Source organism: Eutrigla gurnardus, assembly GCF_963514095.1.
Source record: "Eutrigla gurnardus genome assembly, chromosome: 20".
In the NCBI taxonomy this organism is placed as follows: domain Eukaryota; kingdom Metazoa; phylum Chordata; class Actinopteri; order Perciformes; family Triglidae; genus Eutrigla; species Eutrigla gurnardus.
In genome coordinates, this window is record NC_139931.1 from 12,499,967 (window position 1) to 12,513,464 (window position 13,498).

The 13,498-nt window shown below is 45.1% G+C and overlaps 1 protein-coding gene across 10 annotated transcripts in view; it reads right to left on the reverse strand.

Annotated features, from left to right (window-relative positions):
- Positions 1-13,498, reverse strand: part of arhgap23a (Rho GTPase activating protein 23a) — a 57,785-nt gene that overhangs the window by 21,201 nt on the left and 23,086 nt on the right. For 5 of the 10 annotated variants that reach the window (XM_084037372.1, XM_084037377.1, XM_084037374.1 and 2 more), the window contains exons 1-3: positions 8,782-9,539; positions 2,872-3,075; positions 159-183 (exon numbers count right to left, since the gene is read on the reverse strand). In XM_084037372.1, the coding sequence (XP_083893498.1) occupies positions 159-183; positions 2,872-3,075; positions 8,782-9,015 (463 nt within the window). In that variant the 5' untranslated portion in view covers positions 9,016-9,539. Of the gene's footprint in view, positions 1-158; positions 184-2,871; positions 3,076-8,781; positions 9,543-10,346; positions 10,452-13,498 lie in introns of those variants that run through there. The other 5 variants (XR_014599050.1, XM_084037371.1, XM_084037378.1 and 2 more) reach the window with 3 other exon arrangements.

The following is a 13,498-nucleotide window of genomic DNA, read 5'->3' on the forward strand; positions in this document are numbered from 1 at the left end:
AGCAGTGCTGCATAGAGTCCTGTAGGGGGCGCAGATAGGCTGCAGAGCAGGGTTGACTGGAGGGAAAGCAAAAGATCCCAAATTCATTACATCATCGGTTTCCCACTGTACAAGGTTTTTATTTGTTGCCTGATGTGATGAGAAAGAGAAGCACATACCCTTTCCATTACCGTTCTCCTCATCCTGCAAAGAACAGAGACGGACAGAATTACAGCTTACATTCAAATTCAAACAGTCAAATTCTATTTATAGAGCACATTGGAAAAAAACCCAGATGGAGATCGGAGATCGTTCCAGGGAAATTTGAAACACAATGAATCAGAAGGAAATATGGCAGAGACCGACTGACAGGTAAACTGTTACATGTCAAGATATAAAGTCATGAAAGCATACGATGGTCTTCAGATCTCCAAAAGACAGAAAAAGGTTTCACTTTTGCGATCAGAGGTCCAAAAAATGGACTACTAGAGAATTTTGCAAGATCAATATCAAGAATATGCGTTGTTCTCATTTAGCTGTAGAATATTTTTTGACTATTCAGCATTTGACATTTAGGCAAAAGCAAAGTCCATCACGTCTTACTGTGGGACACAATTCAGTCCTCATAAATGGAGCCGTCCTGAGGGTTTTTACTTGAAAGCATCGACACACAACAGTGAATTCAACACAATATAATGCAATTTAAACTCTTAAATATATTGTCAACAAAAGTAGAATTTGACCCAGGATTCAACCCTGAGAGGAAGGTCAACTCTGCCTGATCAACCCTGATAATAATAATAATACAGATCATTAAATTAGTCAAACCTCCTGCGACAGACCTGTTTGCTTTTATGAGCTTTAAATGCTAAAGTGCATCTCTGACACAGACTGACTTTCAAGTTAGACCGTCTGCAGGTACTTGTGACGTCATGAGCTAATTTGATAGCTGCAGTTTGTCTGATCATGTCCACACACACACACACACACACACACACACACACACACACACACACACTTAGCTGAGTGGACAGTTTGGGGTTAGGGGTGGGCTGACTGCTGTCTGGCTTTATGCTACGCTGAGTGGGCTCATTCCTGGCTCTGCAGACAATGGTGGGGGGTTTAGAGGCAGAGAAAGGAGAGCTGCCGATCCCAGAATGGAGCTCCGAGCTGGGGACACCCGACAACTGAGCAGCCCCAGTGTGAATACATCAGGGACAGAGGAGGAGACAGTGATGAGAGGTGGGCATAAGAGTCTGGGTATGTGGATCAAATACTGTACATGGTGGGTCCACACCTGTACAATCTGAAGCAACTCGAAGGGACTATTTCTATGTATAAATCGACCCACCCTAATACTGTTTAATTGTGAGATATTTTATGATTTGTTTAATGTGTAAAGTCAACTTTGCTGATTGAAAGACAGAGAAGGATGCTGAGCAGTTCACCAATTAGCACATTTTAAAGTCCCCTAGAACCAATTATGAAATGTAATTTAGTGTAAAGGGGCTTTTGGTAATGTGACAGTTCCATCTCAACTGAACACATTTAAAAAAAAATGTTTTTAGATGTAGAAATTACACGTCTCACAATAGGATAAATATATTTCCTTCTGCAAAAAGTTTGTTTATTGGCAGTGTAATATTGACCAGGGGCACCCACCATTTTGCAGATGCATTGTGCCGTTATATTGCATATTCAAATCAATGTGCAAACACCTTCTCTAGCCATATGCATTCCCAGTCCAGTAGACAGGTTCTCACAGTAAGGCTAGATGCATAGAATATTAGATTATATTAAAAATGATTAGACCATGTTAGATGGGTGGATTATGTCGGAACAGGAAGGCCTTCTAGCTATTTTCAATGACAAATTGGAATTGTGCAGGGACCACACAGGCGAAGGGTCTTTGTTCTAGGTAATATAACACTCTCAAAGACTTTCAGGACCTGCAGATATCATGAAATAAGTGCCCAATTGGGTCATGCACCCAGTTGCCCCCTGGTAACTGGACACTATGAGGGTAATTTGGGAGACTTCCATGACGGCTCCTCAGATAGGAAAGGGCGGCTCTATGGGTCCGATTGTCCCAAAACAACATGTGACACTTGAGGCCGAGAAGACAAGGACAGAACCGGGGCCAAAGGCCAGCAGTGGGCCTATTGTGCCAGGCCCGTCCTGGTACAGCCTGACTGTCAGAGTGGTACCAGGCTAAGACAACAGATCTCATTCAATCTGTGCTCCTCTCTGCAGCTGCTGGATGGTGGGGTGGTAGAATAATAATAATAGAGGCCTTGTTTCAGCTGGCTCACCCCACCCCAGCCTCCATATCCCTCAATTTCACATCTGGAGCCGTTTGCCCCCACACCTCAAAGAGCTAAATACCCATAGAGGCTCCTTCCAAAACACCAGAACAATCCTGAATTCACTAGAGACTAAAACAACATGGCCTGTGATGTGATACTGACAAACAATGAGGAGTTGTCTTATAGGGTAGGAGGGTGATCAACATGTGACATGTTGTTGTTCTCATCAATAAAGAATATTTAGTCTTCACATCTTTCTCCATTTGTCTGTGAGTTCATGTAGATCAGTTCAAGCCCATTGACACTCGACTCCGATATGATTGGCTTTATCTCCGAGCTCAATGGCTCTGTCCAGGGTTCAGCAAGTTAAACACAAGGCATTTGAAACCCTTTAAAATGCCAGCTAGTATGAAATGGAGACCATGTGTGCTGTAAAAATAAACATGGAAGAGGGTCACGACTCTTAACACTAAATTAAAAGAAGGGAAAACACTAGACCTGTCTATAAGAATGTATACATTTAAACATAATTCAACACCTTTCAACATCTTGAAACTCAAATCTTTCAAGGACCTGTAGGTCTCACCTTGAGGTTGGTGTGCAGGGCGGACTCTGGAGGGTAAACGATGAAGTGGCGTAGTGTGAAACCGAAACCTTGGGAGTTCTTACGGAGGACCAGCGTCCGGGGACCCTTCCAGCCCACGCCGCCCTCCTCCCTTCCCGGCCGGGTCGCCATCGGCGGCCGAGGGTTGTCACCAGCTGAGGAGAGACCATCCCTCCGCCCCTTACCCTGTGGACACAGTCAAGGAGAGAGTCAGGGTTAGGGTTGTATACTCTTTCATACGTTTAGATGAACAGTTGTAAAATGTGTTCTTCAAACAGCAAGGAACATTTTGTCATAAAATAAGAAACACAGCAGAGCACTGAGGTTAACACAAACTATGGAGAATAAATGAATAATAAAGCATCATAATTTACATGCAGAAATGAATCATCCACCAACACTGGAGAATTATTGCAGTTTTCCAGATGCAACGCACTTATTATTCACACACACAAAACCGCACCAAACGGTGACGTCAACCCTTTACTGCTGGGTATTACATGGAGTCCTGAATGTAACTCAGGACAATATAGTCCATGAACACATCTGAGGGGTCCACTCTCAAGGAGGGCCATGTCTAGACAGGACCAAAGAGGGAAAACCAGGTCTGACATTGGTCAGGGAGAGAAGGTCCAGGGGGAACCTGAACTCCCCTTTGTAAATATCTCATTCCCGAAGCCGAGTAAATAAGCCCGGCTCGCTCAGCTGACAGACACACGTGAGAACTATCACCCTCATGCTGCCCCGATGACCCACATCTGTCAGTCAAACACAATCACCTGACCAAATAGGCAGGAGTTTTTTTAACTTCACTTATAGTGAAGTGAACATCTTTGGGTTTTAGTTTCTTGGGCTCTGAGATGGAGTGTGATGGTCACTTTCACTATTTTGTGATTAATTGGAAGATGAATTAATAATAAGGATTAACTGCCACTCTAGACTGACTGACAGCTGCATATCAGTATCATTTCCTGTTAGTACAAACAGGCAGAGTAAGTTTATTTCTTGCACATTAACTGCCAGAATGATTCACTATGCAGTGTAACTTTACAGTATGTTTATAAAGGAACTGGTACAGTTCAATTCAAAATGAATGAGAAATGATAAATAATCTGTGCAATAACAGCTTGGTTGATTTTCTGTAATCATCTAATTGTTACAGTTTCAATATAATAAGTTTAGGGCTCAGCCTTCATACAAACAAAAGAAGATCTGCTCATCACAATGCCTTCTGTTTGATTTAATCCACCAACAGCTCACGAGGAACGGGTTTAATATGACTCATACTAGATCTCACCCATCCTTGAAATACGGCAACGATGAAGAATATGACTACGAAAGGAAATATTTGCCATGATCAGAAGATAAGCGGAATTCATATCCCAGTCTACGAGGAAACAATGCAAGTGAGGTGCACAAGGTGGAAGTATGCCCTTAAATGATGCACTGATTCATGCATTTACTTAAAATATTTTAAAGTAATACTATCATTAAATAGGTCAGCTGACCAAAACACCAAACTCCTAAACAATTTTGTTGATTTTGTCTTTCTTGTAGGTCTAGACTCCAAGCAGCAACCTACATAAAATGTGCACCCCACATTTCCTCACTTCCTGCCCCCCTTCCACACACGGAAGTAGACACACAAACCTGACCTGAAAGGCCCGCAAGTGGCCACACAACAACAGGAAGTGGCAGGCTGGAGGCAGGAAGTGTGGTAGCGTTGTGGGGCGGGATAACCAGATGCTCCTATAAATAAGAGATCTTATACTCCCCATTATGGAGGCACTTCCACACGTTCACCCCTCTTTATCCTTCCATTTACCTCCACTCACCTATCCTCCCTTCCACCTATACTTCCTCTCTCAGCACATGCTTTCATGCAATGCAAATGTGGTTATGCTGAATTTTACTGCACATTTTCCTCCTCTACTTTTCAATCCATGGAAAAAAAATAAGTTGGGACATTTAGATTTCTTTCTGAAATACGTTAGTTTGAAGATACTTGTTCTCTTCCACGTGTACAAAGATATAGGAAGTGTATATTTTCAAGATACAATAGTCTGACTAAACAATGTAAAGTAACCCCTGCTATATTCTCAAAGAGGAGAGCACCGAAGCCTATTATGTGGCATGGGAGCAGCACAAAGAAGTGCGTGAGGAAGGAGGAATGTTAAGGGTATTAAATAAAAAATGATAAAGAAAAAGAAAGAGGGAAAAAAAAAGGAAATGAAAGAGCAAGAGAGTGAAAAGGAGGAAGAGAATTCCTCAGAGGGAGCGGTTTGGCTTGGACAAGTCGAAGCACACACTGTAACCGGCAGAGGTGGGGAGGGAGCAGAGAGAGAGAGAGAGTGAATGAGAGGAGAAGGATGAGGAGGATGAAGAGGAGGAGTATCGGGCCCCAGCGAGGGACAGGCTCCAGCACGCCGGTTTCAACCGCATGGCCCCTCCCAGCGCTGGGAATACCAAACCCTGTGATTACCCAAAACACACAGGGTCTGACTGGGTCTCTGAGCCAGCACTGTTTCCCACTCGGCTGCTCTGGACTGTGAGGGATATGTGTCTCTGCTTTGCTATTCTGCCGAGTCTACAGTCCATCGTTTTCCTCTGAAGCCTGAAAAAAAACCCCTCTCTCATACCTGCCACATTGACAAGACCAATTTGTCCTTTTTATCCTAAAGCAAAAAAACTTGCTGACATGCTCTCGACTCTCCAGACACTCAGTTTAACCAACAGAGCACTTGGAAAAAATGTGCTGTGGTTTTTAAGTCTAAACTCGACTTCCTATGCAGGCTTAGGGCACAGAAAAGGGAAACCTCGCTCTTGTTATTGACATTTGGTATTTCCTCCTCTCCTACTGGGAATTTATCCTTTTAGCACTCTCTTAGCCCGACACGTTCTCGCCTCCTGAAGCCAATTACAATAATAAAGTAAACCCTGAATGCTCTTCAGATAATACGGAGCCTTTGGGGATCCCATTACCACCTGAATGATGTCATTAAAACACACACAAAAAGGCCGCCCTAAGAAACAATTGCATTTGAATATGCAAAGCAGCTTGTACTGCCGAGGCGACTTCCTGCTTTGAGTGTGTGTTTAGGTTTTAAAGTGGTGCACACACAGAAGCAAGCTCTTCCCTGTGGATATATCCCCCTCCTAATTTCAATTAGAGAGGATAGTATTAAGATGCATGACTTAAAAGACAAAGATCTAAGTGGAGAACCCAGGATGTCCCGCTGATAGAATTATAACACTTCAATTAAGCTAGGACCATAAATCTAACACCTCGTTCCAAAATGTAGAGATCCATCAGATATAAAACATAACCAGCATCAGTGATAATCTTTCAGAAAACCCAGCAAAAATGGATTTGCTGTTTGTAAGAGGCTTTTCTTGGCCATGGTGATATTGTCACTCCAAAGCAGTAGGCAGGATTGCGGCGGCCGTCGGGGAGCCGGGCTCCTGCTAAAACCCCAGCGGGGCAGAACAATAATGCTCTTTTAAACAGCTGAGAGCTGCAACCTGTGTTGAAAAGTGGAGCTTTACAGACGTTACAAATGCTGACGAGCCTTTAATCCTGATCGCTGTAGCTGTCTGCAGCCACGACACCAGAGCTGGGCTGCCAAGAGGGAACAGCAGAGGGACGGCGGCGATTCCTGGTCCACACGGAGGGTGTGCTGCATCACCTCTGCAGGTCTAAATGCATCCTATGGCTCACGGAGGAGATGCATGATGAGCGCACACAAAATAAAGGCATGCAGCACATAATGCTGCACACCGCTCTGTAATTTACGTAACATGCATGTGTGTGTGTGTGTTTGCACACACACCTCTGTGTCAATATGAATATAGTAAAAGCATTCAAAAACCAGTTCAACCCCATTGTTGGCTCAACTAGGCCGACAGGTGATGATGCAATGTCGGTTAAACGGGCTGTTCTACTTGAACGGCAAAACATATTGTACTTTTCTTTTGTCTAAGGGACACCTGACTCACTGCCAATGGGGTTTCTTTTAATATACTGCATGTGAGGGTTGTTTTGCTCCTCTGATTTAAACCCTGAGCCCATGAGCTGCAGTTTTAGAATAACTTTTATAGGATGACTTGGTAGCTCGGTGGGCAGAGGCCCGTGGCAAGTAGTTGGTGTGTAACGATGTGACGTGGTTTTAATCTGGCCTGGGACTTTTTCCCCTTCCTGCTTCTACTGTCTGAAAGAGGGCAACGTGCCACAAAGAGTTATCAAGAAGAGAGATAAGGTTTGTCCCATAATATCTTAAAATGATATGCCCACATAAGTTCATTGTTTTTGGCTTCTAGACAGGTTTTAAATCATCTTTACACTCTCAGGGTGTTTTTATGATTTGGAGGGCTGCTGTAGGTATTGATGGTACTCTACTGGAAGAAAAGAATTGCTCATGGTTTGAAGATAGAAGAGGATCCTGTGATCACCAAGGAAACCACAATGAAATCACATTGAACAAATATTGCAGATTTATGATCTGATGTAAATAAACTGTATGATGCATAGGTGTCTCTCTCTGTCTCTCTCTCTCTCCTTAAACAAAACTGTTTACAATGTGTGTTTGTCCCAGCTGTGTTCATACAGCCTCTCCTCCCCCCACACTCACATTCCTGATTGAGGCATTTCTTAACTGTGTCAAATATTCATCAGGGGCAGGGGGGTAAAAACAGGGGGGGAGGTAATATTCTACATAAATGCCCTCACTGAAATGAGATCATATGGGGAAATGTTGCCCTGGATCCTGAGGGAAATGGGAGGGGGGGGGGGGGTCGCACAACCACACAGCTTCAACAACACCTCGCTAAAAGTGGCACTTAGCAGCCCCCCTCGTCTGTCTTTAGCTGCTAATTAGAAACCCCTCCGAGGAAGGATAGGGTCAATATGCCACACGAACAAAATCACACATGAGCTGTGGCAAAATAAGAAAGAATTGGTGCAGACAGATCTTAGAGGAGGCTTTCTCCAGATTTACAATGGCTGAAAGAAGTTTCACCATCTATTTAGGGTAATGCAGATGCAAAATTCATAGCATAGATCACTATATTTGTGTTAGTAAGACACAAAGACCACCAAAATATGTCACATATACCCGCTGACAGAATTAAGTCCACAGGTGAGAAAAAGCTGATGGAAGTGTTTGAAAGGACCATTTTCTTAATTTTGTGTAAACACAGTAACAATTTGTCTATGCATTTCAACCCATCCATCCACCAAAGTGTCGCCACATCATTTGACTCAAAACACAGCGAGCGCCAAAGAACAACAGCCTGAAGTCAACACAACTGTCTGCAGACTGAAAGGTTAAAGAATCTGTCAACAGCCGAGTGGTTAGCAGACTTCAAACAATGGGTACAGTTACACGGATACTGTTGACACGCGTGACTGACAAAACCCCACACCGCGGAGTTTTCTGCTGATATCACTGTGTGTGTAATTTCATTTCTGGAGAGCCACAGAAATCACCACTGAAAACAATACATTTGCATTCTCATCTTAGTATATAAAACCCAGGAGCATCCGCTTACACGGTCGTCTCATGAGGATTGATTGACAGACACTTTATCAGCAACATTTTTTTTGTTTTAAATCTTAAACCCTTTTAAACTGATTTTTAACAAGTAAAATAAATAATAAATAACACCTGGGGTTTCCATTTTCTGGTGAAGGCTAAATAATTAATCCATTAACATGAAAAATACCAATCATAACTGACTCTAGACATGATTGGTCAGGTTATGTTTATAGCCTACGGCTAAAACATGTATTTTGGAATCAATCCACCTATCTTTAACTGCAGCTTAAAAACTGATGCTTTAAAACAATGCCTCCATATTAGGTCGCTAGAGGAAGACGGGGTGACCTCTCCTTACCCTGGGCTGGTGAGAGCTCTGACTGTGCCCAGCAGGCATGGTGGGAGGTGGCACTGAACCCGTTGCACTGCGGAGCACAGCCAGCCAGATGCAGCGAGGTTCAGGGGAGCTGCAGTCCACCCCCACCGGGTTCTGGAAGCTCCAGTCAGACCCGGCCGGCGCAGGGCACGGGAGCATAGCAGCGGGCATCCGGGCGTGAACTTTTCTCAGATCCTCATCCCTCACTGCCCACATGGGCTGCTCACACACACTCTACGGAAGCTCGCGGACAAAGTCCAGATGCAGAAATACAGACGATACGATCAACGAGCTTTCAAATCCTCCTCTGGGATCCTCCCGTCAGTCAAGAGTCTAGACTTCCTATCTCCTGGCTCCAATCCATCGCTGTCAGTGCAGAGCCTCCAAAAACTTTAATCCCACAAGTTCCACATCACAGCCTTGCCGACCTCCGGGAATCAGCTCTCCAAGACGCATCCAAACCCCCTCAGAGGGGTTGAGTCCAGAGGGAGCAGAAGGCAGGCTCCTGGGCAGCAGATGGAGGAGTGTGTGTGGCGCAGGGATCAGAGGTAGGTCTGGTTTCACTACAGACACACACAGAGAACAACTGACAGCGTCCCTCCCGTTGGTGTCCGATGATGTTCTGCACACAAAGCCACTCTGTCCACCCCCAAAACACACACTGCTGTCCCAGAGGGCTGGATCCTCTGTCTCTCCTCCCTCCCACTGCCCCCTCGTTCTCTTTTCTTCCCTCGTTCTGTTAGAGTGCCAAACAAATCTCTTCATCTAACTGTCATCTCTAACCCAAACTCTCTCTATCTCAGCCAGAATCAGCTCCTTCTTCCCTTTTTCTCCTTTTCTGTTTTGCTTTCTCTTTCTTCCTTGTTTTTGTTACTCATCCAAAGTCGCCAAACAATCACTCCCTCCCTCCACATGAACCGGTCTGACAGCCATCAGCAAACAAACAACTGTAATGTACAGATAACTGGGAGTTAATCCAAGAAACACTGGACATCACCGAGGTCAAACATGGGAGGTTGGAGGCGAAGGGGGGTCCAGATGGAGATATCTCCTGGAGGCTAAATCCACTGTCGATCTTTGTATAGGAAGCTCGGTGGCCGCACGTGTGCTGCATGTGTGTGCGCGCGCGACACAAACACAAGTGACAAAGCTGTGATCCAGGCGCTAAACTCCACAAAAGCCGGCCCTGCCTCTGCCGCCTCCCCTCCACCCACAGGGGAGACAAAAAAAAAACAGAAAGAGAAAGAGGCCAATTTCCAGCACAAAGAGAAAAGAAAACATTTGCCTTGCTGCTGTGTTCACTGTTTCACTCCCTTTTCTTTTTTGCTAAAGAGGGGAAAATATATAGGAGGACAGATGATAATGAGAGGAGAAAATGGAAAAAAGCTGAGGAGGAGGAGCTCTTGAAATAAAACTGCCGGTACTGGATGTCAACATGACCTCTTTATCAAACTCTCTCACACACACACTCTCTCCTTTTCATAGGATCCGGCACAGTGACACCTAATCGCCATTCAATCAGTCAGACCTCGCCCCAGAGTTCTCACCAAACAGCCAGGTGTCCAGGATCCGTGCGAGAGCGGCAGACAGGTGACCATGTTGTTGCAGACGACTGACATTTCCCTCCAACGCTCATTGCTGTTAAAACACCACACATCCGTTACCGACGAGGTTAGACAGGTTTCACCTGCCGCACGGCGGGACAAGTATCAACTCGACTGGGAGAGGATCGTCATCAGCGCCGGGACTGTACCCTCTGGATACGCTGTGTGCTTCACCTACAAGAACACACACTGCAGGCTCGAATAGTTTGCAAAGATTGATGAGGTGATAAATCAAATGAAATATAATCTGAGGGCTCGAGAATACTTTTTTTTTGTCCGTCTTCCTTCATTCCAGTTAACAGTCTAATTTGCAACACTTGTTTGTAGATGAGCTTTTAAAGAATGTTGTGTTTTATGCTCTGCCGATAATACAATGCAGATATAGGAAACACAAAGAAATATTAAATATTAATCATTAAAGATAAAAGTGGTCTGAATGGCTACTTCAACACTGTAGTGTTGCACTTTTAAAGAGAAAAATCGATGGAGCAGAGTACAAAATATCCTCACTCTTCGAAAGTCCGTACAACATGTAAGGAGATGGAAATATGTATGTCAGTATCGGTCAAGCTTAAAAACCCTGGATCCTACAGTACCCACAATGCAACTCAATAGTGTATCTGGTTTAAGACCTCCCTGCCTGGTACACGCCCATAACATTTAAACTCCATGCCCCCAGTTTTCCATCCAAGACCAACTCCAAATAAGCCTAATGATATTTACTAGCGGTGTTTCTCAGAGGCAGCAGTACCGTCATGAAGAGTACACTGATCTTGATGTGCTAAAGATATTATTGCTAGACATGTGTGAGCAAAACACAAACAGGAAAAGTGTCCTGGTGTGTTTATATCTGTTTCTACTTTAAAAACCACTGAAATGTTTATTTAACAGAAAAACGGACTCGGTCGTGTCTCAGCAAATTCACCTCAAGTTTGCTAACATCAGCGGTAAAAGGCGACCGGTCATACCAGACCCTTATGGCTGCAGCAGCAAAACGCCTGAGTGTGAACCGAGGGAATGCTGCGTTTTACTGCTTATGAACTTTTCATTTGTAAGAGGAACATCAAAAGTTACATAGCGTCACTTTCAAGGATCTTTCCTACAATAATCACAGACTGGGTTTCACTGGATCTACACTCCACTTCATCTCTGGTTAAAATAGTTTATAGATCCAGCACACACTTTCACTAATACACACACACACACACACACACACACACACACACACACACACACACACACACACACACACACACACACACACACACACACACACACACACACACACACACACACACACACACACACACGTTCACTTTTTCTGCGTTTACTGGACACAAAGGCTGCTTCTCCCGTGCATGCACACACACACACAAACACACGCCACATGCCCTACTGAGTCACAGCCGAGTATAAATATACTAGACTATGTAATTAGGGTTCCTCATAAAGTCAGAAGGCTGCGGCCGTGGGGGGGTTTCTCTCTGGTTCAGACCAGAGCGCTGGGTTCGACGCACTGCCACGCGGAACCGCCCTGCGGAGAGACGAATGGATCACCGGCGGGCGCAGAAGGAGGTCCGATTCTGGTCCAGGAGGGAAAAGACGTGAGAGAAAACCACACCCGTGAGCGAGGAAATCGCAGACGGCTGCCAAGTGGACAGCAGAGCACTCGGATCAGAGTGCATCTCTGGTGGAAAGCCAGACAAGGGTTTGATACCTGAAAACACACAAGCGCTCCTTTTTCACAGTGGCAGCACTGAGGGGGGGATTTCATATCATATTATTCACAATAACAGTTAGTTTTGGCAAGAAGGGAGCAGCGCCTAATTTAGATGAAAAGGTCTCTTTCTGTCCAGCGCCCTCTTGTTCTCTTTCTCCTTAGAAATGAACAAAAAGGCGTTGAGTTACAGTTTTCATGGAGGACACACTGTCACACATGGAGAGTTGTGACAGTAGCACCCCCTCCCACCAGGGTCCCACACGGTCCACTGTTTGGCTGAAGCATGCCCGAGCAGGCTGCACATCCATCATGCATGTGGGCCTGATGTAGCCTACATCACTGCGCCACACCTCCATCATCTGACTATTTGATGCCGAGTAAACACACAGCACCCTGGAATCAATGCTGCTTTTATCATAACCTGGGAGCACAATACTCTTGAAGTCAGGAAATCAAAGGCCGACACGTGCTGCTAATCTCTGAGGAGGGACGCTTCGTTGCCTCCCGCACGCCCCTCTGCTCTCTGATAACAAACATCAGTGGACAAGTGAAAGGGGTGAGGGAGGAGGGAGGCAAAGCGGGAGGTAATACACGATACAGCGGAGCATGGATGTGGGTGTAACGGGCAGATTAGATTGGTGATGTGTTTTAATCCCCTTCACACTCATAACATGACCGAGGGGCCAACAGATTAACACACAGGGGCCTCCCTCCTCTTTTTTCCACGTCGCAAGACAAAACAACATGTCTTTCCTCTCTGCTGCGCCGGCACATGAAAACAGGTGTGATGAGGAGGAATAAGCTGAGGCTTGACAGGAAATACGCAGGGAAGAGACGAAGATTGCAGCCTTTAGTTGGCGTGTCACTAACAAACCAGGCTGCAGACACAAGGATGGGGTGTTTACTCTAAACACAGGCTGCAACAAATCAGAAAAGGCACGGAGAGGGTCAGTGGAGGACAGGCTGCGGTTGATGCTCGCAATGAAACTCCCCAAAACGGACACGACTAACGCCAAGAAAGAGAAGGACTCCATTTATACAAGAATCCAAAGCTTTACAAAAGGAGTCGAGAGAAGCGTCCTCAGCTCAGAGTGTGAATCCTGTCCCCTGCTGGTGAGAGAAACACCGTACTACTGACTCAATATGTGGCACGGGAGGCTTCATGTGTCGATGCAGCAGCCACATGAACGATCTGTGTCATCACACTGTTGCTGTAAACGCACAGCGGTGGTTCCCAACCTCCGAAGTGTCCTGAAGATAAATCTGAGGGGATACGCGATGTGAGTAAACACAACATGAGGTTTATTTCTTCATCCTTTCTGCAAAAAATAGCTGTTTTTCTTGTAATATACTGGACAGTTTTAGCCTTCCGTGC